The 26,037-nt window shown below is 49.0% G+C and overlaps 13 protein-coding genes across 13 annotated transcripts; 4 read left to right on the top strand and 9 right to left on the bottom strand.

Annotated features, from left to right (window-relative positions):
- Window positions 1–421: 421 nt before the first annotated feature.
- Window positions 422–1,455, bottom strand: An07g10380 (uncharacterized protein; the record flags this gene model as incomplete). Its single annotated transcript, XM_059748755.1, has 6 exons — window positions 422–560; window positions 689–760; window positions 838–921; window positions 1,007–1,044; window positions 1,131–1,225; window positions 1,314–1,455. The coding sequence occupies 6 exons, from the start codon at window positions 1,453–1,455 to the stop codon at window positions 422–424; spliced, it is 570 nt and encodes a 189-aa protein (XP_059603854.1).
- A 105-nt stretch (window positions 1,456–1,560) lies between these two features.
- On the top strand, window positions 1,561–3,573 carry An07g10370 (uncharacterized protein; the record flags this gene model as incomplete). The annotated part of the gene is made up of 6 exons (XM_059748754.1): window positions 1,561–1,619; window positions 1,678–1,755; window positions 1,810–2,135; window positions 2,200–2,350; window positions 2,410–3,122; window positions 3,182–3,573. 6 exons carry the CDS (start codon window positions 1,561–1,563, stop codon window positions 3,571–3,573), a joined length of 1,719 nt encoding a protein of 572 aa, XP_059603853.1.
- Window positions 3,574–5,171: 1,598 nt separating this feature from the next.
- On the bottom strand, window positions 5,172–5,782 carry An07g10360 (uncharacterized protein; the record flags this gene model as incomplete). The annotated part of the gene is made up of 4 exons (XM_059748753.1): window positions 5,172–5,320; window positions 5,429–5,447; window positions 5,562–5,598; window positions 5,682–5,782. 4 exons carry the CDS (start codon window positions 5,780–5,782, stop codon window positions 5,172–5,174), a joined length of 306 nt encoding a protein of 101 aa, XP_059603852.1.
- Window positions 5,783–5,810: 28 nt separating this feature from the next.
- Window positions 5,811–8,308, top strand: pmtA (protein O-mannosyl transferase pmtA-Aspergillus niger; the record flags this gene model as incomplete). Its single annotated transcript, XM_001392073.3, has 5 exons — window positions 5,811–5,948; window positions 6,027–6,157; window positions 6,228–6,780; window positions 6,836–7,595; window positions 7,665–8,308. The coding sequence occupies 5 exons, from the start codon at window positions 5,811–5,813 to the stop codon at window positions 8,306–8,308; spliced, it is 2,226 nt and encodes a 741-aa protein (XP_001392110.1).
- A 465-nt stretch (window positions 8,309–8,773) lies between these two features.
- On the bottom strand, window positions 8,774–9,682 carry srgD (secretion related GTPase srgD-Aspergillus niger; the record flags this gene model as incomplete). Its single annotated transcript, XM_059748752.1, has 2 exons — window positions 8,774–9,553; window positions 9,614–9,682. The coding sequence occupies 2 exons, from the start codon at window positions 9,680–9,682 to the stop codon at window positions 8,774–8,776; spliced, it is 849 nt and encodes a 282-aa protein (XP_059603851.1).
- A 117-nt stretch (window positions 9,683–9,799) lies between these two features.
- On the bottom strand, window positions 9,800–10,567 carry An07g10330 (hypothetical protein; the record flags this gene model as incomplete). The annotated part of the gene is made up of 3 exons (XM_059748751.1): window positions 9,800–10,179; window positions 10,278–10,349; window positions 10,456–10,567. The coding sequence occupies 3 exons, from the start codon at window positions 10,565–10,567 to the stop codon at window positions 9,800–9,802; spliced, it is 564 nt and encodes a 187-aa protein (XP_059603850.1).
- A 228-nt stretch (window positions 10,568–10,795) lies between these two features.
- On the top strand, window positions 10,796–13,401 carry An07g10320 (uncharacterized protein; the record flags this gene model as incomplete). The annotated part of the gene is made up of 4 exons (XM_059748750.1): window positions 10,796–10,808; window positions 10,879–13,054; window positions 13,152–13,176; window positions 13,378–13,401. The coding sequence occupies 4 exons, from the start codon at window positions 10,796–10,798 to the stop codon at window positions 13,399–13,401; spliced, it is 2,238 nt and encodes a 745-aa protein (XP_059603849.1).
- A 365-nt stretch (window positions 13,402–13,766) lies between these two features.
- An07g10310 (uncharacterized protein) lies at window positions 13,767–16,196 on the bottom strand (the record flags this gene model as incomplete). Its single annotated transcript, XM_001392069.1, has 1 exon — window positions 13,767–16,196. The coding sequence occupies one exon, from the start codon at window positions 16,194–16,196 to the stop codon at window positions 13,767–13,769; it is 2,430 nt and encodes an 809-aa protein (XP_001392106.1).
- A 207-nt stretch (window positions 16,197–16,403) lies between these two features.
- An07g10300 (hypothetical protein) lies at window positions 16,404–17,110 on the bottom strand (the record flags this gene model as incomplete). Its single annotated transcript, XM_059748749.1, has 3 exons — window positions 16,404–16,653; window positions 16,704–16,950; window positions 17,038–17,110. 3 exons carry the CDS (start codon window positions 17,108–17,110, stop codon window positions 16,404–16,406), a joined length of 570 nt encoding a protein of 189 aa, XP_059603848.1.
- Window positions 17,111–17,360: 250 nt separating this feature from the next.
- On the bottom strand, window positions 17,361–18,405 carry An07g10290 (uncharacterized protein; the record flags this gene model as incomplete). The annotated part of the gene is made up of 3 exons (XM_001392067.3): window positions 17,361–17,907; window positions 17,998–18,278; window positions 18,355–18,405. The coding sequence occupies 3 exons, from the start codon at window positions 18,403–18,405 to the stop codon at window positions 17,361–17,363; spliced, it is 879 nt and encodes a 292-aa protein (XP_001392104.3).
- Window positions 18,406–19,141: 736 nt separating this feature from the next.
- Window positions 19,142–21,294, top strand: An07g10280 (uncharacterized protein; the record flags this gene model as incomplete). Its single annotated transcript, XM_001392066.3, has 6 exons — window positions 19,142–19,499; window positions 19,564–19,573; window positions 19,626–19,656; window positions 19,717–19,867; window positions 19,920–21,025; window positions 21,094–21,294. The coding sequence occupies 6 exons, from the start codon at window positions 19,142–19,144 to the stop codon at window positions 21,292–21,294; spliced, it is 1,857 nt and encodes a 618-aa protein (XP_001392103.3).
- Window positions 21,295–21,913: 619 nt separating this feature from the next.
- An07g10270 (uncharacterized protein) lies at window positions 21,914–23,239 on the bottom strand (the record flags this gene model as incomplete). The annotated part of the gene is made up of 7 exons (XM_001392065.3): window positions 21,914–22,023; window positions 22,084–22,368; window positions 22,464–22,478; window positions 22,616–22,629; window positions 22,693–22,727; window positions 22,848–22,867; window positions 23,203–23,239. 7 exons carry the CDS (start codon window positions 23,237–23,239, stop codon window positions 21,914–21,916), a joined length of 516 nt encoding a protein of 171 aa, XP_001392102.1.
- A 1,060-nt stretch (window positions 23,240–24,299) lies between these two features.
- An07g10260 (uncharacterized protein) lies at window positions 24,300–26,034 on the bottom strand (the record flags this gene model as incomplete). Its single annotated transcript, XM_059748747.1, has 2 exons — window positions 24,300–25,821; window positions 25,880–26,034. The coding sequence occupies 2 exons, from the start codon at window positions 26,032–26,034 to the stop codon at window positions 24,300–24,302; spliced, it is 1,677 nt and encodes a 558-aa protein (XP_059603847.1).
- Between the last annotated feature and the right edge of the window lie 3 nt (window positions 26,035–26,037).

Genomic DNA, 26,037 nt, shown 5'->3' with positions numbered 1-26,037 from the left:
AATGTATCAAGAGCTATCAAACAAGGTACCAATCCTCAGTTAAGTAAGCCAAGACACCTCTTGGTTATAGTGACCCAAGCCTACAATTACAGGTATATATAGGACCGTATAATACGAGTCAAGTAGCTTGTCGGATCAATAACATGGTACAGATTCCTGGGTCTATATGGGCTCTTTCCACATAATCGGGGCTCCCAGGTATATGCCTTGCATAACAGTATTGTTGGGAAAATATCACAGTTCACGAGTTGTTATATATAGTAAGAGTTGAAAGCAACCCAGGTAGGTGAGGATTATGAACGACCACACCTACCTGGGTAAATACGGTTGGGCACGTACTGGAAGGGTACCTTCTTTAGCGTACCATGTTGACGACAATGCTCATCAGCGCTTCCATCTGTGGCGGTGCGATCAACGTAGTTTACTGGGCAGAATCTCGTACCCACTTAGTAGTGTCAGTGTTTGCGGGGTCTCCGACAACCCCATCAAGGTACGTAACAGTAGTCACATCGATGTTTTGACAGCTGCCTCCCCTAGTCATCTTATCATGGCTAGCCCCCCTGGAAAACGCAACAACCTTGGGACGGATTTATGTACACAAGCCAAAGGCCACCTTTTAACCAATTTCCGAACATATGTTCAGCCTTAGGTCATCTTGCTTTCCCCTTTTGCTCTTGAGGTTCTCCACCTGATCATTATTTGGCTGCTGAAACTCCGGGCACCGTCATCCTGCGCTGTTGATCTGCCAAGTATTGCCTGTCTCGTGAACAAACCCCCCAAAGGATTGTCATCACCGCTTTCTACACCCTTTCGGCATCCTGTGAACAGTTGGTTCACCTCACTCGCTTGTCTCCGCTTTGGCGCGTGGTCTTCCATCCTATTGCAGCGATCACTCTGCACCGCTGTCCTTCTGATCCATCCCTTCAAAGACATTAGCAGCTGTCTTTACATGCCGCTTTGATGAAAACGCACAATTCGGGTTTTTGCGGAGCGTTACGAAAATTACCAGCTCTCCTTGATTTCTACTCGCAGCGATCTTATACTCTGGTCGCGTGAAAGAGTGGTGACAGAAAGAAAAAAGCTAATATCCAACCAAGAAAGGGGGGCTGTCAATCCCAGCCCATCACAACCGCCAACATTCCTCTCACAACGTCCCCGGCCCATACTTCCTCTGGCATACCCTTGCAAAATCTTCCTTCACATTCAAGGTCCTCTGTCCCACAGCCTGCTAAAGTAGTCGAATCTGCTAGTGGGAGGAGCAGTCGACGCTCTTCCTCTATATCGACTCACCCCACTGGGTCTGAGCAGTTTACCTGGACCGACAGTGGAGATCTGACGGAACAGTTTGCTAATGCCGAAGATTCTCTTCGGATCCCACTCAGAAGCTCTGAAGATCGTGAAAGCTCTGATCGGGTGGAATCCAGTGTGCGGACCGAGAAACAGAATCGTGTCCATTACCCCAGTCAGCTTGTTATCGGTGAAGACGACATTGAGAAGATCGAAATACCCTGCCCTCCACCTCGGAAGATTTCACGAGCAGAGCGCCTCTTAGCTGTCATAATGTCACCCAATAACCGACAAAATGCACAGTTACATGGCTTGGTTGGGAAGCCATTACTGTAAGAGGTTTCGTTATCGAAAAATGTTACCTACTAGCTCTACTGACCAGCTATGTAGGTATTTTACGAGTGTTTTCGTATCCTTGGGCGTTTTCCTTTTTGGCTATGACCAAGGTGTTATGTCTGGGATCATAACGTCCGTCTTCCCTTTTTTTTTACGGAACGGAGGGCTTTGCTGACACACGATCAGAGGCTGGTATTTCAAGGATTACTTCAATCAACCCTCGCGAGCTGCAATAGGTACGGTGGTTGCAATCCTTGAAGTAGGGGCTTTCATATCCTCTCTACTTGTCGGTCGAATCGGCGACTTGATAGGACGTCGCAAAACGATCCTGTATGGCTCTATAGTATTTTTCATCGGCGGTGCATTACAGGCCTTTGCTACCGGTTTGCCTATGATGATGGCCGGTCGTATCGTTGCAGGTTTGGGCGTTGGGGCCTTATCGACGATTGTACCAGTCTACCAGTCTGAAATATCGGTATTTGCAACCACCCTCGTTGCATATTGCTTCGGATGTTTTGCTGATTTACTTCAAGCCTCCCCACAACCGAGGGAAACTGGCATGTATCGAGTTTACAGGGAACATCTCCGGATATGCAGCCAGCGTCTGGGTGGATTATTTCTGTAGCTTTATAGAAAGTAATTACTCATGGCGCCTACCATTGTTGTTCCAGTGCGTCATGGGTGCTCTGCTTGGTGTGGGTAGCCTCCTTATTTGCGAGTCGCCAAGGTGAGTCCATGCGTGACATGCAGAAGAAATAACCGTTCACCATGCTTATGCAAGACTAGGTGGCTGTTGGATAATGACCACGATGAAGAGGGTATGGTTGTCATTGCAAATCTATATGGAAGTGGAGACTTGCACAGTGACAAAGCCAGACAAGAGTATAGAGAGATCAAGATGAACGTTCTCCTGCAAAGGCAAGAAGGCGAAAGATCTTACACAGATATGTTCAGACGTTACTACAAAAGGGTCTTGATAGCGATGTCGGCACAGGCCTTAGCTCAGCTTAACGGTATCAACGTCATCTCTTATTACGCTCCGCTTGTATTCGAATCAGCAGGTTGGGCTGGCCGTGACGCTATATTGATGACTGGGATCAACGCAATCTCGTATCTGGCCTCTACTGTACCTCCTTGGTATCTGGTGGATCGCTGGGGAAGGCGCCCCATCCTTCTTTCTGGAGCGGTGGCAATGATTATTTCTCTTTCCCTGATTTCCTATTTCATATATATCGACGTCGTGGCGACACCTACACTGACTGTCATCTTTGTCATGATCTACAATGCTGCGTTTGGTGCGTCATGGGGACCCATACCATGGCTCTACCCCCCCGAAATCCTGCCATTGAGCATTCGTGCGAAGGGCGCAAGTCTCAGTACAGCCACTAATTGGGCTTTTAACTGGCTTGTCGGAGAGGTCACGCCTGTCTTACAAGCCGCTATCAAGTGGCGCTTGTACCTGGTGCATGCGTTTTTCTGTGCCTGCAGCTTTGTCCTAGGTAAGCGCCATGTCACCTTTTCCTTGTGATTGACTATACGTCTAATTTATATCCTACAGTCTTCTTCTTATATCCGGAAACGAGTGGTGTCCGCTTGGAAGACATGAACTTGCTGTTTGGGGATGCGACTACTGCCATGCCAACACCAGCAACTCAGGGAGAACGAGGCTCCCTTATGAGTGCTGGCTCTCCTGTACCTTCACTTGACATCAGACGCCAGTATGGCCGTCTGGGGGCAGACAGTGCCATTCCTGGCTTGGAAATTGACCCACCGAATATAAGTTCTAGTACCGGTAGCAAGCCTGGCAGGACAGGCTTCCGGGAAGACAGTAGTAGTCGACCAGAGGGGTTTGGAGGCTGGATTTCGAATATGATCACCCGACACAAAGGATCGGAATCAACAGGGCAGGGCGGACAGTATAGACGTCTCGGGCAAGGGGAGAATGAGTAGGGCTACCGCGTATGGTCCAGTCTCATGTAACAGATATATATACATCCTGTTGCTGTACCTACCTCTTCTACCCTTGTTATCTCCTTTTATTATTCCATATGTACACCGACTTAACTCTTTTTTTCTCTTTTTAGTGGACTGGCACTACGGTATTCCCGACACCGGTCTCGCAGATGCTGATCTCGTCGAGACCCTATTTCGATCTACTGCACCGTTTTCACTTTCTAACATTATTATGTATGCATATAATTATATACCAAGACGTGTACCATGCTCCCAGAATAGGTTTTAGAAATATGACATCTCCTGAATTGGTACGAAGCGTGAGGCTCGTATCACCCAAAATCTCATTCCGTGACTTCCGAAATGAGAATCCGCGTACAACTTTCAACTCGAAGCCTCAGTATATCAGGAACATGTCTTCTTAGAGCCTTTCAAGCTCAGAGATATATCTCTGACTTACATGATATACCACCACCGTCCGATGATGTGGAAGCAATGGGATTGAGGGATAATAAACCATTAGAGAGAAATCGGTCCTTGGCCCTCTTGCATATCATAGTACTAACGATAATCAAAATACAAAATCCATGCTTTCACAGGTCTCATGCCGACCTAGATACATGAGAAGCTAACCATCACACACTCATGTCCCGATGTGAAACATAGCACCCCGCCTCTCCTAGTAATAACGTATAGTTTATTCGTCTAGGTTTGGGTTTATGACCCTTGAGCGTATACACAATTTTGTGCAAGATCAGTTATTATCAATCTATACCCTGACCCATTCACAAATTCCCGTACGTAGTTGTATGGACAAATTGTCCATACCTACACCTCAGCCAAGCATCTCATTCCCCGAAGCTAAATCAGCAGGCAGTTTACGCCGCCTTCCCTACGCTTCCCCCCCTATAGATCGAGAACCTATGAACTTGATATACCTTTAGCTGTTATAACTGTATTACCTTTTTATTTTATAATAGGAAAAAATAATCTAACAGCCAGTGAGGTAAATACGCGCTCAACCAGTTCGTTCCCCACAATCTGTGCGTTGCATAATAGCGTCAGATTTGACAGACTAGTACATCACAAAGGGGCTTCCGCTTCCCCAGTCTTTCGCAAAACCTCAAGAGCCAAACTTCATCAACTCATGGTACATATCTGATACTGCCGTTAGATGCCTGTTCTAGGTGACAATGATGCTGATGCTCAATTCAGCTTGAAATCTTGCTCTCGGAAAATGACTTTCAAAGAACAGCAGCTAAAGCTGGAGTCACCAGATTACGGAAATTTCAAATTCTGCATCGCATTTCTATAATATATTTATATCGTGTCCAGACAGCGAGGGCTGATGAGTCACTACAATAATCAAGCTCGGCTAAGTGTGGTAACATGAAGAATTAGTTCAACAGTAAAGAAGACACTTCAAAGCATCTGGGACCAAAATTTTGTCCAAGGGTGGGAAGTTTGGCCACACCAAAATCAGGACATCTTTCATGATACCTGTGGTCTCTCACACATGCACACAACTAGACTACTATATGATGCCATCAAGCGGTAGTGACATGTCTGCCCCCATTAGACACGCTATACCTCTCTCAGTAATTCGCCGTCACTGCCGACGAACAAGACGGAGGACGCAGTCGAGGTTCCAGAAGTGGCCCAGGCGGAACGGAGCTTTCAGGCCACGCGCCCGAGCTTTCCGTGTTATCTCCAGGCCAACTCGCCATTTGCGCTTCCACTCCGTCTTACATTCTGAGTAGGGAACCCTTCGAGAGGCTGACTTTCTTTCCCACACTCAACCCTTAACCCCTTTTCTTTGGCTTTCAATCTTTCTATTCTTCCCTTTCATTACCTCCAATTCCCAGATTTTCCTTATCAATTCAACAAAAAATTCCATTCTTTACCCATTTGACCCTGGTGAAGCGGTGTGTTCTCAATCTATCCTGATTTCCCCTCCATACTTTTGCCTTGTGTTCTCAAGGTACCTTCTCATCCACCCCTCTCTTTTTCTTTCTTTCCTCTCTCCAGCCCCCAGAAAAAGCTGGAGTACTGCCTGCTAGACCAAGCATTTTAATTTTTCTATAAGAAATGTTTGCAACTCACACCTAAAGTCAATCCCAGCGAGCTGCTCTACATTCAACCAGCTTCCTGCGGCAGTCTGATACTGTATACTTGCTTTCTCTTCCGCCACTCCTTGTCCCTGCATTTGTTTATCTGTTCATTATACATCAAATATGGTGGGAGTAAGCCAGGCATCAAGCTCTGGGGTTGATCTCTCCTCTGAAGTGCGGCGCAGAACTGCCCCTCTCACGCAGGAGCTCAGTCGTGCTCCTGATCATGATGCATATGATGCCAAGAAATTGAAGCAAGAGGTATGATGCTCGCCTTAGCCTGAAGCTTTATAAAGGTTTACTGCACTTGATACCCGATAATATTGACGCATGTCTTAGCCTACCTCTTTTTGTTCTGCTGTGGCAAGCTGGGAGCCTATATTTGCACCTCTCTTCCTGACTGCTCTGGCAATCTTCACCCGCATGTATCATATTGGTCGTTCAGATATCGTGACATGGGATGAGGCACAGTAAGTGCATGAATCCTTTCTTAATTTGTCAGTGCAGAGTGCTAATGTATTGGTTGGTAATAATACGCAGCTTTGGAAAATTCGGTTCACACTATCTGAAGCGCGAATTTTATTTTGACGTACACCCACCACTGGGAAAGATGCTAGTTGGCTTGTCGGGTTTCCTTGCTGGCTATAATGGCTCGTTCGAATTCAAATCCGGTGAGAAGTATCCCGAAGACGTCAACTATACGTTCATGCGTATTTTCAATGCGGCTTTCGGCGCGGTATGTGTCCCTCTTGCTTACTATACCGCACGGGAGCTGGGTTTTCGCAAGGCTACTGTCTGGCTTATCAGTCTGATGGTGCTATTCGAGAACTCGTATGCCACCATCTCAAGGTTTATTCTCCTTGATTCCATGCTACTATGCTTCACGTTTACAACCACATTATGTTGGGCCAAATTTCATCGACTGCAGAATGCTAGCTTTTCGGCCGAATGGTTCGCGTGGCTATTTCTCACCGGCGTGAGCATCGGCTGTGTCTGCAGTGTCAAATGGGTGGGCTTCTTCTGCACCGCTATTGTGGGCCTTTATACCGTTGAAGACCTATGGAACAAGTTTGGTGACCTTAAAATGCCTGAGGTAAGCGGCTTACAGGAATGTAAACAGCTTTAGCTCATTGGTTAATGCTCGGCAGGTTGTGGTAGCGAAACATCTAGTTGCTCGCATAGTGGGCCTAATAATAGTGCCCTGCATTGTCTACATTTTGTCTTTCTATGTTCATTTCTGGATTCTCGAGAATAGTGGTCCAGGAGATGCCCAGATGAGCTCACTTTTTCAGGCAAACTTGAAGGGCACTGAGGTCGGGAAGGATAGTCCTCTTGAGATTGCACTGGGATCGAGGGTGACACTGAAGAACATGGGGTATGGTGGCGGACTTCTCCATTCGCATATCCAAACGTATCCTGAAGGGTCAACACAACAACAGGTGACGTGCTATCACCATAAGGATTCCAATAACGATTGGTTTATCTACCCCAATAGGTATGAGCCGGACTATGACCCCGAGGGCTCTTTAAGATTCGTTGGTGACGGGGACATCATCCGTCTCATTCATGGGCAGACGGGTCGGAATTTACATTCACATGCTATATCTGCACCCGTTACTAAGAGCCAATTTGAAGTCTCGTGTTATGGCAACATTACCATTGGCGATGACAAAGATCACTGGGCGGTTGAAGTCGTTGATGATGTTGCATCCAGGGACAGGAGCAAGATTCGGACACTTACTACTGCATTTCGCCTGAGACATCCTGTCCTGGGCTGTTACCTGCGTGCAGGAAATGTAAACCTGCCCCAATGGGGCTTCAAACAGATTGAGACAACATGCGTGAAGGAGAATAAGCCCAGTGATGTCTATACTCATTGGAATGTCGAGTCACATTACAACGAAAGGCGTAAGTTCACCCCTATTCCTGACCTATGCCGTCCAAATCGTGGCGATCGAGTATTGATTTTGTACCTAGTTCCACCAGGCGACCCCGGATCCTACAAGTCTCCGTTCTGGAAAGATTTTATTCATTTGAATGTCGCTATGATGACGTCAAACAATGCTCTTGTCCCCGATCCGGACAAGCAAGATGACCTCGCCTCCAAGTTCTGGCAATGGCCTATACTCAATGTGGGCCTCCGTATGTGCTCCTGGGATGACAATACCATCAAGTACTACCTTCTCGGAAACCCTTTCGTCTATTGGGGGAGTACTTTGAGCCTTGGAGTATTTGCGCTTCTGGTTCTCTGGTATCTCGTGCGTTGGCAGCGAGGATATACTGAACTTACCCAAGCGGATATTGACCACATCCACTATTCCGGTCTATACCCAGTCATTGGATGGGTGTTGCATTATCTACCATTTGCGGTCATGGCACGAGTGACTTACGTCCACCATTACTATCCGGCACTCTACTATGCCATACTCACATTCGGATTTTGTGTTGACTGGTTCACACAACGGATGAGCAACAAGCTACGTTGGGCGATCTATACCTTGCTTTACTGCGCGATCATTAGCTTGTTTGCATACTTCCGAGCTATTGTGTTTGGTATTGAAGGGCCCAGTCAGCAGTGGTCTCATCTGAACTGGTTCAATGGCTGGCGGATAGCCAACTGAGCTGCCCCACCTCACCACCACCACCACCACCATCACCATAATCATAACCCGTATCGTCAACACCTGATTACCTATGACGCTTCTCGTCATCGCTGTACCTCATATGCGATACCATACTTGTGTCTGCTACTATTGGCTTGTGGACTGTCTTCTCTATAGTCAGATGTAAGATGTTAAGACTGGCAGGATTTCAGGTTTTAGTATATGCCCCTCTGCCCTTTTGTAGCAATTAGTATTTATTGCTTCATACTTCTGTACCAACTGCCTTGATTCTCATTAATTCGAGATGTATATGATCTAAGGTCACCTAGAGATTTATGGGCGAAATCCGAGGCTATTCTATATTTTCATAGAACCATACTTCCGCAAGGGCGACTATAAGGACTGTTACATGTTCGCACAAGATATGGTTCCGTTCCACCTTTGAACAATAAGCTCGATAGAAGGTATAATATTCTGTATGTATCAACAACAGCCTCCTCCCAGGCCACTTCCACCCTTGCGCATGGCATCATCCAAGCCTAAAGTGACAGTGTTTGGGATACCCGGGTTTGATCCGCCGGTGGCACCATAGCCCTTCACACCACTTCGACGGTCGTAGAGGTCATATTTGCCAGCTTCGATGTTGCGATATATCATCTCAGCCACCTCAAGAAAAGCACGCTCCACGTTCTCTCCAGATTTTGCGCTTGTCTCAACATACCGTGTGATGTTATTCAAACGGCACCACTCCTCCGCTTCTTGCCTAGTGACCGTCTGATGCGATCTCGAGTCATCACCGGCAAGATCACTCTTGTTGCCGACCAGAACAATTACGATGCCGTCTTCTGCAATTTGCCGCAGATCATGAAGCCACTGTGTGCACGATACAAATGTAGAAGGCCTAGTAATATCGAAGACCAGGAGGGCACCCGAAGCACCACGGAAATAAGAGCGGGTAATAGATTTGTACGTTTCTTGGCCAGCGGTGTCCCATAGCGACAACTTCATTCTTTTCTGGAGCTCTTGTACCCTACGTGGAGGACTGGGCAGTCCAGAAGCGACTGATTCGCTGGTTGTAGCCGTAGCGGGCAATAAGGGCGAAGGTGTAATTGAAGGGGCACGATTGCGGATAGAACCGTCGAACTCGCCTCCCAAGGCCTTTGAAGCTGGCGGGCCCACCGGAACAATCCGCGAACCGAACTCGACACCGATTGTAACATCATGGGAGGACGAAAAGCGCCCTTCGCAAAGTCGGACCGTCAACTAGAAAGTCGCAGCCGTGTGTCAGCAGTAAGATGGTCTGTCAAGCTTGAGTGTACCCACACTGGACTTCCCAGTCCCCGAGTCCCCAATGCAGACAAGTTTAGCAATATAATCCCATGGCTGTGACATGGATACAGCAGAGGAATGTCGCTTTTGCCGGCACTTGAGACGTTAAGTGAATATTCGTTCGGTCGATCGATGCCGGTGGACTTTAGAGGTCTGTAGGAGTCATGCTCCCAAAAAAAATCAACTGCTGGAAGATGGCGCCCAAAATAGAACGGAAACTCGCCTTGAGAAATAGAAAGGATGTACCAACCTGTGCTCGGTCGGCCTATGGTGAGATAATCGTATGATAATGATGCTGAGTACTCCGTAAGCTTCTTGGTGCGCAGCACGGGGAGAGATTCTCTTTTTACGTTCAGCCTTACTAAACTCAGTCGGGTATAACGCTGGATTCCAACCTACTAGATAGTACGGGATAAGATAGGACGGAATTGATAGCCAGTCTGGAGTAGCCAGTAGATAACTTTCGCTCGGTAAGCCAACCAAGCTATAGTGGAGCTGCCGAGGAATGCTGGGTACAGAGCAGGTAGCTGTTATGTAATGATGGCCATTCTGACTATCCACTGGTTAAGTAGCTACCATACTTTAGTGCTATCTAGTTCTCCAAAGTACTATTACTAGTTATCTATCTAAGCTACCGATTTGTATGGTCAAGCCACACATATATTGACTGCAAGGAAGATTCCAACCCAACCCCTTGTTTTTGGGGCATGGTCTGAAGTACTCCAGTTTCCTGCTCCGCACACCGAGAACATTCGTACTGGGCGCATTCTGCAGTCCAAGCAAGTTAAACCAACCAAGACGAATGGCATGGATGCTGAGTCATCTATCATCATGACCTTGCCTGATGACGCTTGCAACCTCACCTACTGATCGCAAGGGAAAACTACTTCCTTCGTACGCATTCTGCCTGTCTGAACTCTTCCTGCAGTTTATATCCCAATCCGTCATCTATTTTCTTCTTGATGGATAACCCTGTCCCATCTGGCTTCTTTGCTATGTAGTCCTTCGATTCCCACTCCGACTGAGTTTCAACTGCATCGGGCTTATACCGCTCACACCGCTTCGTCTGCCATAATCTGGACAACCAGTGATTTGAGTATAAGAAGTTTAGCGGCTCATTGGTCAAGGGCCAAGGTGTCAAAGAGAAGAGAACGAAGATAGAGAACCAGGTCAGACATGTTCTCCGAATGTATGATTATCACTCTGCTGTCCGTCTCTTATAAATTGACCAAGCTTTTCATCGCTCACTGTCTGCCCAGATGCCTCCCGTTTCCTCGCACAGTCCCAGTCACGGGTTGTGAACCATCCAGAAGACCCCCGAAGAAAGGGACATGAACGTCTCTTGCAACAACCTCGGAATTCTCTTTTGCCCTCCTCGCGCTCATTCTTCCACAGGAATGCGGCCGACCCATATCAACCTGCCGGTTCTCAACTATCAAGCTTCCCTTTTAGTTCGAGGGTTGTGTCTCAGCCTGCGCCTCTCTTCTACAGCGCTACTGACGAATTTCGAGAGGAGGATGATGAGGTTGAGCATGAGCGAGAGATTGCCGACTTCTATGCCTTACAAAAATCACGGCGTCAATTTGGGAGCAGCTACCTTAGGGAGTCTTCAGAGATTGGCGACGATAACGACTCTGCCAGCTCGAAGGAACAAAAGCCTCCCTATACTAGGGGGAAGGGCATTTGGAGCTCCTGGCGCGACGCCGAAACTAGCGACAGAGCGCAAGAGTTGCGTGCTGAATACGACGGGGAGCCACGCGGAACGGGAGATTCGGTTCAAGCAGAGCGAAACAGAAGCAGGCTCAGGGGAAACCTAGTTGACGTTCAACTGGAAGATACACTGGCATCCGATGTTGGCCGCGACCGGGCTGACTCTCCCGTATTTGGTGATGATAAACCGCCCTCCATTCAACGGTTTCGAGAGCAGCCACAGTCACGAACGGGCAATCTCGGAATAGACTCAGTCCTCTTGCCTATAGATTCAGATAACGCAGTATTGCCAGAAACATCCCAACCGCCAGGCATGTCACGGCCATACCGAATGTCGACTCCACCGATAGGCGCTAGCTCTCCAACTCATGATGCCTTCTGGGGTCAGTTATTTCTCATATCCGTGGCCTCTCTCTTCGCTACGTCATTTCTTGTCTACCTCCACACTTCACCTCCTTCTGGTGACAAGTCGAAATGGGGTGACACGGTCTACTTGACCATCCACAGTTCATTTTACCTGCTGGGTACCTATACTGTCGCGTCGATATTCATATCTCTGCTCTGGCTGGCATTATTACGTTCCTACGTACGTCCATTGGTCTACGCTGTCATCATCGCCGTTCCCATAATCCTGTATTCCTTCTTTCTCTACCCCTTTATCTCGAGTTTTGGAGGTACGTGGCACGGATCGAGTGTTCAGGACAAAGTCATGAGATGCGGGTCTATTGTTCCGTTTGTTTTGGCCAGTGCATGGATTTATAATGTCGTTCGAGGTCGCCACGCTATAGGGAGGGCCGTCGACATACTCGAATTTGCATGCCGCATCCTCGCCGTGAATCCAGAGCTTCTAGCTTTGGGGCTTGGTGCCCTCGTTCTCATTGTCTTATGGACCTGGCTATGGATGCTCATATTTACGCGAGTGTTTTTGGAAGGTCATCTTTCTCGGTCCAGCCTTTTTGTTGTCGATTCAAGCGGCTGGTGCTTAGGAGTCTACTATGTGCTCGTTTACGCATGGTCACTGGGAGTCATCGCTGGTATTCGACGTACAGTCACAGCTGCCGCCGTGAGCCAGTGGTATTTTCACCGCTATACGATGCCGGCGCCGACGTCCAGGCAAATAGTCCAGGCCGCAACTCTGCACTCCGTTACAACCCTTTTTGGTACAATTTGCCTATCGAGCCTCCTGGCTTTAATGATCCGCGTCCCGCTTTTGTTGCTTCCCGGTCGCATCGCCTCCCTTTTGAGTTTCTGCGCCTATTCGTTTGTCCCAACTCCTATAACTGCCCTTACGGACCCTCTTACCCTCACATATGCTTCCATTCATTCCCAGCCGCTTACAGTGTCCGCTCGTGGCCTGGTGCAGATGACAAACCTGACGCCCTCCATAGCGACGACTTCTTTACACCCACGGTCGTTCTCTTGGTCTCGTGAGCATTCTGGAGCTCTTCTCCCTTACCGACTTTCCAAGCTCATCCTGCATGCTGCTCGTCTCATGATGTCTCTTGCGCTTGGGTTTGGTGGCTGGGTGAGCACTGCCCGGAGCCTAAGTGTGATGGGTACCAACGGTTCAATCCGTGGAAGCATGTATGCCTATATGGTTGGGTTCATTGCTGGGACGATTGGTTGGAGTGTGTTGGGAGCAATTGAAGGTGTGATTGCAGATATTGTCGATGCATCAATCATTTGTTGGAGTAGCGAAGTTGGAGCCTACGGGCGAGAGGCAAGGTACTGTCGGGAAGCTGGCTGGCTCTTCGGCCAAGAGTCTGGTTCTGTTTCCAGGAATACGCGCTTTGAGGATGCATGAGTTATTACTTCTTAGCAGGTACCTGTGCGACCATGAAGCGAAGGTAAGATACTCATTGAGAGAACATCTACCGCTTAGTACTCGCCGCCCTGTCGATGCTGAGCTCGATAGGATTTTCGATGACTTGAAATCTGATGTTGGTTTTGCGCTTCGGGGATTTTGAGAGGTTTCGGCTTAGCGATTGTGTTTATTCCTTATCACTATGTCTACGGGAGACATCTGCTAAATGAACGACTTATGCCAGGTATCGTATCTAGATCGTTATTAGACCCTCTATTTTATTTGACTCTTTTCCATTCCTTGGCGTATTAACCTACAGGCCCAAGTGCCCGGGTCTCAACTTCTAAGTTTGAATGGCATGGATGTACGCGAGATGATATAGCATGCAATCGATTCAATTCGTGCACCCCCAACATATTCCCCCGACCTACGTTGGAGATAAATAAAAGATGAATGTTTGCCTCCTCTTAAGCATAAGCACATACAACCCGTGGTATCATGTAATAATAACAGCAGGCAAAATATATTCCCTGTACACGCCTGCTGCCACAAACGCCAACTGAAAGTCATTGCAATGGACCAGAGATTGTGACACGAACGACATAGCATAACGCCTGGATTAATTCGTCGCATTTACAGCTTGAGTCGGCTGTTCCATCCCACACCTTCCTTGACGCACCACTCACTCAGAAATGCGTGACTGAACCGAACTACCTCAAGGGGGGCGTTGGTCCGTCCAACTGGCAAAAAAAATTCGCCAGAATAGTCGCCAGCTTTCAAGCGTTGCCTTCCCAACTCCGAGAAATTCTTGGATCGTTTAGACCAGGTACTTGGAAACTCACGCGAAAGCACATCTTCGCAAAGACCACGTGAGCCTTCAAGCCATAATTTCTGGGATTCCCTATAGCACTCGTGCGGTCGATTCTTCAGCTCCACAAACTCTTTCCGGTTCTTTCTATGGTCATCTGACGGAGCAGCATTTTCATCGCTTCCTGGAGTGGGCACTGGTGTGTTCTCCCCAGGCAGAGGTGTGGCAGCAAGCCGCTCAAGATCAAGTGCGTGAATGGCATCATAAGAGACAGCACCAAGTATGAGGCAGAGGCTATGTAGGCGCGGATAGGGAGTGCTGTTCTTCTTTACAACACGCCAATATGCGAGAATAGATAGCCAGGAAGACGAATCTGCAGTTTGCCGGGATAGTGCTTTAGACTGATCATCGGCAACAAATGCCACGATGAAGCAAAGAATAGCCTCAATTGCTGTAGCGGCCGCGAGCTTTTCATCAACGGTAGTTACGTGATCTTTGGCTGTGTGTCGCTCCGCAGCGTGCTTTAGATCCCGTCCCAGATTTGAATATTTTTGATACTCATCTTTCCAAGCTCGACGGTCGCATTGACGGGATGCCGTATGACTCGATTGCGGAGATGCAACTTTTGTAGGAGTGGCCGAAGTACCGGGGCGCTTGACGGCTGGGTGCGAAGACGGCTTTCCGTCGTTGCCGCTAAATGGATCAAGCCGGTTGAAAGAAGACTTGGTGTCTTTAACTGGCGTGGTTGAACTAGGTTTCGATTTGTCTGTTTGATATACTGCCAGATTTGAGGAGAGAGACATAGGTGTTTGGGGCTTTTCGGGGAATTTTGAGTGTTCCCGAGTGACGGGAATGGTGCCCGTATGCTTCCCTTTCCCTTCCAACCGTTGTGACTTGTTGTGGTCGGGATGTTCCGACGCTGGAGCTTTCGCTGCCGCCTGCCTGGCTTTCTGAGTCTGGGAGGGCTCAACGTCTAGCGCATTCTTCACGGGTGACCCTGGCGGGGCCGGTTTTTTTTTGCCAGAAAATTTCAGGAGAGCCTCAATTCGCTTCCTGTTCGATCTTCCATATTTCAATTTCACCACTAATTGCGCTCTAGCCGAAGCATCCTGCAGAGCCGGTGGCGAGCCGGTTGATCTTGACATCGTATTCCCCACATGGTTCTTTGAATTACTTTTCGAGGCCAGAGAAGCGTCTAGAGTTGAGACATCCGTGCTTGAGGGCCATCGTTTGTCATTTCCATGATATGATTGCCTGCTATGCAAGCTCGAAGAGTGTGCTGAGTCGGGCTGTGACGAAGCGTGAACGGCAGATTTGGCCTTCTGAATTCTTGGTCCCAATGACGAATCATTATTCGAAGCGCCGTCGCTTTGTGATGATCCTAGGCCTAAGAGGCCTTCCCCTAGTCCAGCTAATTCCCTCTCAATATCAGGAGGAAGGGTAGGAGACAGAAGTCGAGGCAGTCTTGGACTGCTTGAAGTTGGGGGAAGGGTCGGTGACAGGAGAGCAGGTAAGCCGTTACCCTTCAGCCGGTCGGTCTTTGCAGGAGTTGGAGATATCCTCGGCTTCTTTGGGGCCGCGACCTTATGTTGTGATCTCCATGAATCCGAGGTGCCGTCGACAAACGGGCGCTTGCGCTCGATGCCCCCCGGGTTAGACGAAGCTCGCGATTGGACGGGTGGCTTTCCCACGGGCTTTTGCGAGTCATTGTTAGGAAGGCTAGCCCTAGCAGCTCGCTGACTTGCATCGGGAGTGTTAAGGACCGAGGTGCTTTGGTTACCGACTTCAGGGCCGACAGGGGAAGCGGAGGCGCCACTCTTCCTTCTGTTCCTGTAGTCGTTCAAACTTATCTTCTTCTTCACCGAGTTGTTCGATGGTGTGCTTGCAGCACTCTGGGCTCCGGAACGCTGATCGGACATGACGTTTCCTGTCGCGTCAGACCAGTCACCCACAGCCACTAGCAAGGAATCTCCTTCGTGATGTGTAAGGAATGTCATATATTGTAGTTGTTGCTCCTCCGGCGTAAACGGCCCGTCATTACCCACAGCCCAGTTGTTGACAAAGCGACTCCCCAGGCGGAAAGGCACATCAGTGGGAACAGTGAGAAGGAAGGGATAAAACGGAAGAATTTCTTCCCTAAGCCGCTTCAATCGTAGATCGATTGAGGACTGATCGGAGTTATGTGTTTGCTCGTTAACAAACTTGGGGTCTTTTATTTCATCATCCGCGGAGCGATAGGGCTGGTCCCCCGACATTGCAGTCCGTTGATCAAAAGCCTACGTGGCTGACGGCGAGCAAGCTCTTTTCAACTCTGACAGGCTGATACCAAGTATTCCTTCTTTCCTTCTCTTTTGGCCTCCCTGAATGGCGCTAGCTCCCAGTATCATGTGGCTCCGCGAAGTGGAGTTCAATTGCCGGCACCATAGAACATCTCACTTCCCAGGAACGGGTTCAGGGACCACCTAGTAACCGTGTGAGAATTCACCTTCCAAGAACTGCCAGCGCGCCTTCTTATTGTTCTTAAGTTTTCCTCTTTTACTCTGTTTCGTGTCTAGATCTGGATCCGAGCGGACTGGGCTCCTCGTTGGGTTTTGCCGATTGCCCCAAAGACTGCGACCTGGGACGTTAGGAGAGACCAGAATGAACGAGCGTTCAACAACACAAGCGCCTTCACCCACAACCAGCCGGGCTGAAATCAGCTGGCGGGAAACGCTGCACAAAATTGGCTGGAATGAGGAACGCGATAAGGAACCAGCCCCGACCTGTCGTACAGAAATGGCGTCGACAAACAGCCAATGTATGCCGGAGCTAGAATGAGACGCTCGAGGCCATAAGGATAGAGGACAAGAGCCTCTGGCTCGCTAACGTTGACGTGGGCGTGGCAGCAAGGAATAGACGGCAAGGAAGGAGAGCGCCGAGGAGCTTCCTCTGGAGATGAAATCGCCTTTCCGTCCAACAGTGAGGGTGGGTTTTTGGGGGGGGGAGGGGATTGAGTCGCGACTGGGGATGCTGGCGGTCGAAGCGGAAACGCTTGGCAGTAATTGATTTGCTTATAATTAGTCTAGAGCGGGTCTCCTCCGCTTATCTACTAGGCACCATACTCCGGGCCATAGTTCCAAAGATTGGAGCTCTTACTTCTCAACCAGCCTTCTCCGACTACGTACCACATGCCATGCTCCACGGCGCTCGTTCTTATGTCCTTATCTATGTGCAGTGACAGAGGAGTTTGGTCAACAAGGGACTCAGGTCTATATGTCCTAGTATCTGGCCATCACAAAGTAAACCCGCATATAAGGCAATATCCCTCAGATATCATTGGCTTGACGGTTTATCAGAAATCACCAGGCTTGAATCTAAATTCATCCAACTATAAAGGCAGGATTAAACTTGACACTTTATACAAATATGACCGGTCATATTCACGAGCGATCGTCTGACGCGAACTTTCCCTGCCAAAATGCCCTAAAATGCTTTTGCTGCCCGGCAGCGGAGATATCATCAATCTCCATAGGAGTCAACCGAAAGGTTAAGGCGCGCAAATAGCTGCTTAAGCGGGCTTCCTTGCTACTAGTCGTGATTGTTATACAGCCACGGTCTATAGACCATCTCAGAAGAATCTCCCCTTCACTGACTGCATATTTTTTAGCCAGGTGTGGCAGCAGGTCATCCACTGGTCCTCCTTTTGACCGGATGATAGGAGTCAAAGGCCCATAGCTGGCTGTTTGGATACCTTGGCTCTCATGAAAGTCGAGTAGATTGCCATGCTGTAGATAGGGATGGAATTCGATCTGGTTGATAGATGGTGGAACTGTAGCCGTTTCCAAGATAGCCTCCAAATGGCTCCGCAGGAAGTTAGATACGCCGATTGACCGTGCCTTTCCAGCGGCCTTCACTTGCTCCATAGCAGCCCAGGCTGTTTGAAGGTCGCTATATGAGCTGCCAAAAAAAGGCGAGTGAATTAGATACCTATATTTAACACCCATTAGCCCTCGCATCTGGCAGTAAACAAAAGTTCTTCAAGCCGGTAGAGATATATTGCCGGGCACGAATACCTACAGATCAACGTAATCGAGCTGAAGCTTTTCTAGACTTGCGTCGATTGCCCTTGGAATATCTGCGATATTTACGCTCACCTTAGTGGTTACGAATAGCTTATCTCGTTCCACACCGCTCTCCTTGATGGCAAGACCAAGCTCAGGCTCAGTCCTGTAAGTCTCGGCGCCATCAAGGTGGTGATACCCCAGTCGGATAGCATCTTTGATGGATTCAACGAGCTCTCGATTAATACTGGTATCTCCTTCCTTCTTATACCAAGCTGTGCCGCAGCCATATCCAAGCTGCTTCCGTTATCAGATGTAACTAGATTGATTGCCAGGTGGAATGCAAATGAAGTCTGCTGCTCCCACAACTTACCTGAGGAACACAGGTGCCGTCGTTCAACCTGACGGATGGCATAGATTTCATGGTGCTGACCATTTTAGTTGCTATCAGTTAGACTGGTGTGGTAATACCGTTGTTCGTGGACACAGCCAAACTAAGCCTTTCGCAAGGGATAAGGAGACCTTTCGAAGTTTTATTATTGGGTGCAGGACGGATGATGTATTAGGATCTTGATCGGATCAGCTCCGGCTCCACAAGCCATCCAGCTTCATCCCGCGCTGCGCGTGTCCTGAACCTCTGAACCCTCCGCTCGCGCCCCCCCTTCCCCCCTCCCCCCCTATCATTGTCCGACGACGAGATTCTATTTACATTGATAGACATTGTGTTAGTCAATCTGATAACTGATCAGCGTGTAGTCCATCAAATGGCAGTCAAATGCGGGATCGGTAGGCGGAACGGGTTGAGGGGAATGATGTCATAGCCCAGTCTCGCCTCGCCGGCTTACTTAAAACGACCCGTGTCAACTGCAAATACAGAGTAACTAGTTGGCTAACTAACTAATTGATCAAGTGAGAGACTAAACTTAACAGCTACACTGGGGTAATAGTCAAATTATTCTTATAGAACCCGGTAAAAACCGTCTTCCTATTTGCCTAGGTAGCTTGTCGAGGGCCCGTATATACCTGACATATCCCTCGCTCACTGTTTTAGGTCTTCCATGGGCTTATTTGTCGCTCATCCTGGCCTTCTCCGCGCCCGTTATATGTTGGCCCGCAGTACCCTCTACCCAACGCGGATCAGTCGAAATCGCTTAACCCAAATGGCGTCGCAGCTCTCCGATACCAACGAAGGGCTTTCGTTGGCCGAACTCCCCAAATCCAATATCTTCACTTCCAAGCTTCCTCCCGACCCAGCTTTTGAGACCCCTGAGGCGTCACATCGGGCTCCCCGTGAGACACTCGGCCCACGGTTAGTAAGAGGTGCGCTATATACCTTTGTCAGACCTGAGCCGGCGGAGGAGAGCGAACTTCTGGGGGTCAGTCAAAAGGCCATGAAAGACCTTGGTCTAAAGCCCGGTGAAGAGCTTTCCCCCAAGTTCAAGGCTTTAGTTGCGGGAAATGATTTTTACTGGGATGAAAATGAGGGTGGCATATATCCTTGGGCACAATGTTATGGAGGTGAGAGACGTTGAAGACCTATCAATCTCTTGGACCGAGATGAGCATTCACTAATAACTTTAAGGATGGCAATTGTACGTTTCTTGATAGTAAACATCTTTGCTCTTCGACATTGACAATTCGCAGCGGCTCGTGGGCTGGGCAACTCGGCGATGGAGTAAGTACTTGCTTCTAGATGCGAATTTTCATTGATAGAGCTTAAAGATTGGTTTTCCAGCGTGCAATCAGCCTCTTCGAAACTACAAACCCGAAAACAAGTACCCGCTATGAGTTACAACTCAAAGGTGCAGGGCGGACTCCTTATTCCCGCTTCGCCGATGGAAAGGCTGTGCTTCGTTCTAGTATCAGAGAATACATAGTATCAGAAGGTATTGCTTCCGCATGTCCTAATCGGGAAGCCTCGACTAACTGCGAGTAAAGCCCTTTCTGCACTTGGTGTTCCAACCACTCGAGCTTTGTCTATAACTCTATTGCCTCAGTCGAAGGTGTTGCGCGAACGCATTGAGCCCGGAGCTATAGTTGCTCGATTTGCTGAATCGTGGCTGAGGATCGGAACATTTGACCTCCTACGGGCGCGAGGAGACCGAGAACTAATTAGACACTTGGCGACGTATATCGCCGAGGAGGTGTTCCAGGGCTGGGAGGCTTTACCCGCTATGCTGCCGTTGGACCAGAGTCAGTCATCTGAAGTTGTAGACAACCCCCCCAGACATGTGTCTTGGGACCAAGTTGAAGGGCCTCCAGGCTCGGAAGAGAATCGGTTTGCAAGGTTGTACCGTGAAATTGCACGACGGAATGCTAAAACCGTTGCTGCTTGGCAAGCATATGGATTTATGAACGGGGTGTTGAACACTGACAATACCTCCATCTACGGCCTTTCACTAGATTATGGCCCATTCGCGTTCATGGACAACTTTGATCCTCAGTACACACCTAACCATGATGATCACCTCCTAAGATATTGTTACAAGAACCAACCTACCATTATCTGGTGGAATCTGGTTAGGCTCGGCGAGTCACTCGGGGAACTCATTGGTGCAGGTGAAGACGTTGATAAAGAAGAGTTTGTGAAGGATGGTGTAACAGAGGAAGTTGCGCCTGCCATTATCCAACGTGCGGAGAAGGTCATTGACCGAACAGGCAAGGAGTTCAGGATGGTTTTCCTGAACGAATACAAACGCCTCATGAGCAACAGGTTAGGCTTGCGGAGCCAGAAGGAAACTGACTTTCAAGTATTGTTCTCTGAACTTCTCGATACATTGGAGGCTTTGGAATTAGACTTCAACCACTTTTTCCGGAGACTGTCAAGCGTATCGCTGTCGGATATAGAGACCAAAGAGATGAGAGAGAAAACAGCGTCTATCTTCTTTCACAACGAAGGGCATGGTGGCATTGGATACACCGAGGATTCCGCGAGGCAACGAGTCGGAGATTGGCTTGACAAGTGGAGACAACGCATTATAGAAGACTGGGGCGTTGATCAAGACATGGAAAGACAAAAGATCATGAAGAATACAAACCCAAAGGTAAGCCTATCATTACCGGTTTCGCTGCTGGCCCGTCACAACACTAATGGGTGGATATGTCTTTATAGTTTTTGCCTCGAGGCTGGATCCTCGATGAAGTTATTGAGCGTGTTGAACGCCGCGGAGACCGAGAAGTACTCGGAAGGGTGATGCATATGGCACTTAATCCCTTCAATGAAGAATGGGGGCAGAATCATGATGAAGAGGAACGCTTTTGTGGGGATGTCCCTCGCTTCAAGAGAGCCATGATGTGCAGCTGCAGTTCTTGAACGTCCGTTTGAATGATCGTATTTCCATAATCCGCGACCGATAGATTAATGTTCGCATTTGGGTGCTTAAATCAATGGAAGTTCTACTGCAAGTATGCTGATGCTACGGAGTACTGAAAATGATCACAAAAAAAAAAGATTGTTTCCACCCTCTCTGACAGATAAAGAATACTCCCGCAACGTTTCCCTGGAGGGCTAGGCCGAGCAGGCAAAGGCCCGACTAAGATGGAACCGTGGAATTGAGATTGCTTTCATATGCTAGTTTTGTGGACAAGTTTTCTTCCGCATTACACAAGATTTCACATGTTTGCCCACCCGCAAACCCAGGCCACCACTTATCAGTCTTGCAAACTGATTCTCCCGCTTTTATTGTTTGGAACACCGGACTTCATCCGTGTGATTCCATGATAACTGGATATCATTTTGGATATCTTTGTCAGCCGGCGGAGGAAGTCAATCAGAGACAGGCTCGCAAGCCAAGTCGTGCATTAGACCAGAGAAAACGGGGTAAAGAGATTGTAGATCATCACGGTGAGCGCGATAAAGGTCATCCCGATATCCTGGTCTCGCGTATGATAGCGCGACAGAAGACAAACGATGCAGCATGCAGATCAACTAATTAGTTAGGGCAAGCGGCCTGGACGTGGCCAGGCTGCTTGCAGTTGTAGCACACCCGCTCGCCCTTGGCCTCCGTAGGGCAGTCGCGAGAGACGTGGCCAACCTCACCGCCTAGAAGCATATTGTTAGCGTGTCTGAACCTGAGGGATTGTGAAGGGAGCGGTAACCTACAGTTGTAGCACTTCTGACCATTGGTGCAGTCGCGAGCCATGTGTCCGAAACCACCGCAAGAGTAGCAAGTCTGCTGACGACCGCCAAAGCCACCACTGTAGCCGCCGCTCTGAGGGCAATTCCTAGCAATGTGACCGACACGGCCGCACTTGTAGCACTCCTGGCCACCACCAGCAGCAGCACCGAAACCCTCGGCGGGGCTAGCCTGGCACTCGCGGGAGATGTGGCCCACACCACCGCAGCGGTAGCAGGACTTCTCCTTGGGAGCTACAGTGCATTCACGGCCTGGATGATAGGCTTCTTAGCATCTCCGAAAGAAAAAGGAAAAAGCATAATGAAAAGACGGAGAAGCAACTGGAGAATTCGCTGGTTTGACTTACTGACGTGTCCCTGTCCTGTAATGGTACCAAGGTGCGGTTAGATAGAGTGGCTGAGGATCAACGGAAAAAGGCGCAATGAAAATAGGCCAGTGAACGAGAAGGGATAGGGAGATTGGACACTAATGTAGAGGAGACAAGGTCGGGAGACATACCACCACAGTTGTAGCTATCGAGTTTAGTCAATAATGTTTACAACAAGAGGAAAATGGACAGTGCAAGTTAAGCATACCAGGTGGGAGTGCCCTTCTTGGGACAGTCACGGGCCTGTAGAGATTAGAACGTTGCCAAACCATGATTATAGGCACAACCCCAGAAAGAAAGAAAGAAAAAAAAAAGCTGACTGAGGATGCTCTGAGGAGACGATGGTGACAGGGAAAGGTTTACCTGGTGGGAAGCATCACCGCCTAAAATGAATGAAGATTTCTTGTTAGCTTTTCCGTACCAATCCAGAGATTCGCTTCGCCAGGGATGGTAACCACCGCGCTAAGACGACAGGATCATTCGCTATGAGAGAAATGGGGACGGATAGATGGTCATGGAAGGTCAAAAGATCTCAGCTTTTAACTGAGGACATAAAGCAAAACTCGGTGGATGATGGGAAATCATATCATGGTAATCAAGGAAACTTTTTTTCCCTCTCTCGGCTGGAGCTGCGGGAATGGAGGCACACAAGGTGCATGACAGAATCGAAGGGCACAGGTTTGACCATCGACGGAACAGAGCGGGGGGAGGGACTCACAGTTGAAGCAGCCACGACCTCCAGCTTGGAAACTCATTGTGGATATAGGATGTAGGTGAAACTGGTAAAGAACTTTTGGAGTGAGGAGGTAAGAGAGAGAGAGAGAATGATGATGGCCAGGTGAGGGTTTGAGAGGGGGGTGGAAACTGGGCGATCAGAAATTTAGGTAGGGATTTCTTGCTAGCGCCGATAAATAATAGCCAGAAGGAAAAATAAATCAGATATGCGGACAGTCGGTGCGGGGGAGCGCTTCCCGTGGTTCCTGCAGGGCTTTAACGCCCGGGAGGCCGCAACACACAACAGCTGCCCGCTTCCAGACCTGGGTTTGATCCTGGCTTTTCGCGCCATACCCACACCCATGCTGTGCCCTTAAGCCAAGTCTTACTTAGCTTTTCCAGGTAGCGTTTAGCGATCCGCCATTATGCCGTACATGTGGTGGCGATCGCAGCCGTCACAATGAGGAAGAAGAGAGGTCTTTGGCGAGGCCCTAAAAGACCTCGTGAGATTGGTACATACTCATGCTTTCCCCTCGCGACAACAAGGACGAAAGCAGACTGAACCTAGGCAACACGCTCATCAGACGCTGAAAGCCATTTCGCACCAGGTGCTTCATGATTTGATGCCTTTTAATTAGCAAGTGTTTGCGCAACCATTTTTCAAAGGGTAGAAGTGTGGACAAAGTGATGAGACAGCCCCTAGTAGGCCGCTCGCGTCGAACTGCAAATAACATCTAACATGACCGCGGGAGAAAGGGAGATAGGGGGAGGGAAACCGTCCTTCAGTTCGGGGCAGGATGATAGCGCTTTAAACTACGTCGTGACTCTTATGGCTCCCTCCCAAGGTCCTCTCCGGACCGGACACCTTGGTTGCACCTTGAGGTTTCCCATGTCGATCTAGAACGGCTTGTGCTTACTCCTCGGTTTCCTCATTTTTCTGCTTGCTGTTGCCATGAATAGCTCTTCTTGAACAGGCGTTGGACAGTTTATTGGCGACATAGTCAGACCTTTCGATAGCAAATGGCTCGCAAAGGCTTTTCTGACCAAGCATGCACACTAATCTATGGTATCTATATATTGTTTCATTACAAATTTTGTATTTCACGTGAAGTCATATAATTCGAGCATCTGCGTCCCAGCTTCCTTTTCGCGAAGCAGAAGGACTCGCTCATCGTCGAAGCCAATACAATTGTGCATCCTCGTTGACCTGTAGCTATTGTCCACCGAGCTTGATCGGGCCGCGTTGAGTTGACCGTGAGAAGACTCCGACACTAAGTCAAGGCTATCAGGTCGTTGATCTGCCCTGTTTCCCGGGCTGACTCGGATGCTATTCCCATCCTTTAACGCCTTGTGCCCTCCGAGCGAAGAAACCAAAGATTCAAGTTCCCATATTCTGATGTCGTCTCCTCTAGAGCTCACCGAAACTGCCTTACCACGATCGCTAACCTGCACGGCTGAGACTGACGATGTATGGCCCCAGAGACGCTGGCAGCTTGTCACAGAAAGGCTTGTCGAAGTGGAGACCACAAGGTACAGAGTCAAGGTATTGTCCGCGTGCGACGTCAAAAGGTAAGGATGAGAATAGGACACCGAGGTTGGTGGCTCACAGTGTGATATTGAAGGTCCGGATGGCCTGAAATTTAGCTCATTTCCGGAGCCTACCACATGTGTGGTGCGATAGTCCCTTTTTGACCGGCTGCGAGATGTTGGGGACACAATCCCGTATTGGCAGTCGACTGTGGTAGCAAGCCGAGAACTCAGCTGCTGACCGTCCAAGCCGAATTGCAGTTCTTGAATACCTAGCGACCAGCCGCAGCCTATATGGTAAAAACTGTACACTATAGCCGCTACTATCTTGGGACCCGCAGCGCGGATAGATAGAGATAATGGCTCCAATATACTGTCCGCCTTGAGAGTAGTCAGTAGCTGTGGGGTTACAGAAGAACCGTCCTCGTCTGTGATTGTTTCATACAGAGATAGAACCTTGCGTTGAGAGACTAAAAGGAGGAAAGGGGAGCACAAGGCCATTGCCGTGATGGCTTCACCGGTGCATTCAACGTAGGAAAAGCGCGTTTCAATCCAGAAAGTTGTTGTGTCTAGAGTATAGACACCGAGACGGCCATCCTCAAAACCAACTGTGACATCTATTAAGCTCTGCTGTGGACCGCTCGTTGCAGCCGCCATTGCTGTAGGAGCGGGTAACGATCGCGACGGCGATTTTGTCAAAGGAGACCTTGCTAGGCATTGTCCAGGCTTCCCGGCGGCCCAAGCTCTTAGGCCGTGATCTAAATCTGCTGTAAGCACGATACCAGCACAAAAGGTTACTAGCATCTGTCGACGAAGTGGTTGTTGAAACTCGATCTCTGTGACCCGACAGACTCCCTTTGACCAGTTGTGTCTGAGACGATACTGTCGCTTCCAATTCGTGGCTACTCCTTCCTTTGCCAGGTGACTGTGGTCAAGCCAGGTAGACACTCTAGGCGAATACTCGATTTCAGATCGGGATAAGTGTGCACGCTTAGCATTTGGTAACCGACGCGCTCGAGGCCGTACCCATCGAGAATAATACTGCCTTTTCCAGAGCTCCGAATCTCCAGCTAAGACATGGAACCGACGCGAGAGTCTATGTGGGGAGAAGTAATGAGCTTTGAAGCCGGCACTCTGAACTGAGGAGGACATACTGTTGGCAGACTAGCAGAGCGGGGAGAGGAAGAAAAGACAGTATATGAAGTAGGAGCTCGTCACTTAGTGTGGATATGTGATCGAGATGGCCGCTGGGGGTCATGCGGAGACGCTTTGGCGGAGGGAGAACTTCAACATTGCGCCTCTTTGGCATTCT

Source organism: Aspergillus niger, assembly GCF_000002855.4.
Source record: "Aspergillus niger supercontig An07".
NCBI classification, from domain to species: Eukaryota; Fungi; Ascomycota; class Eurotiomycetes; order Eurotiales; family Aspergillaceae; genus Aspergillus; species Aspergillus niger.
Note: the sequence above shows the minus strand (reverse complement) of the source record. Positions and strands in the feature narration are given on the sequence as shown.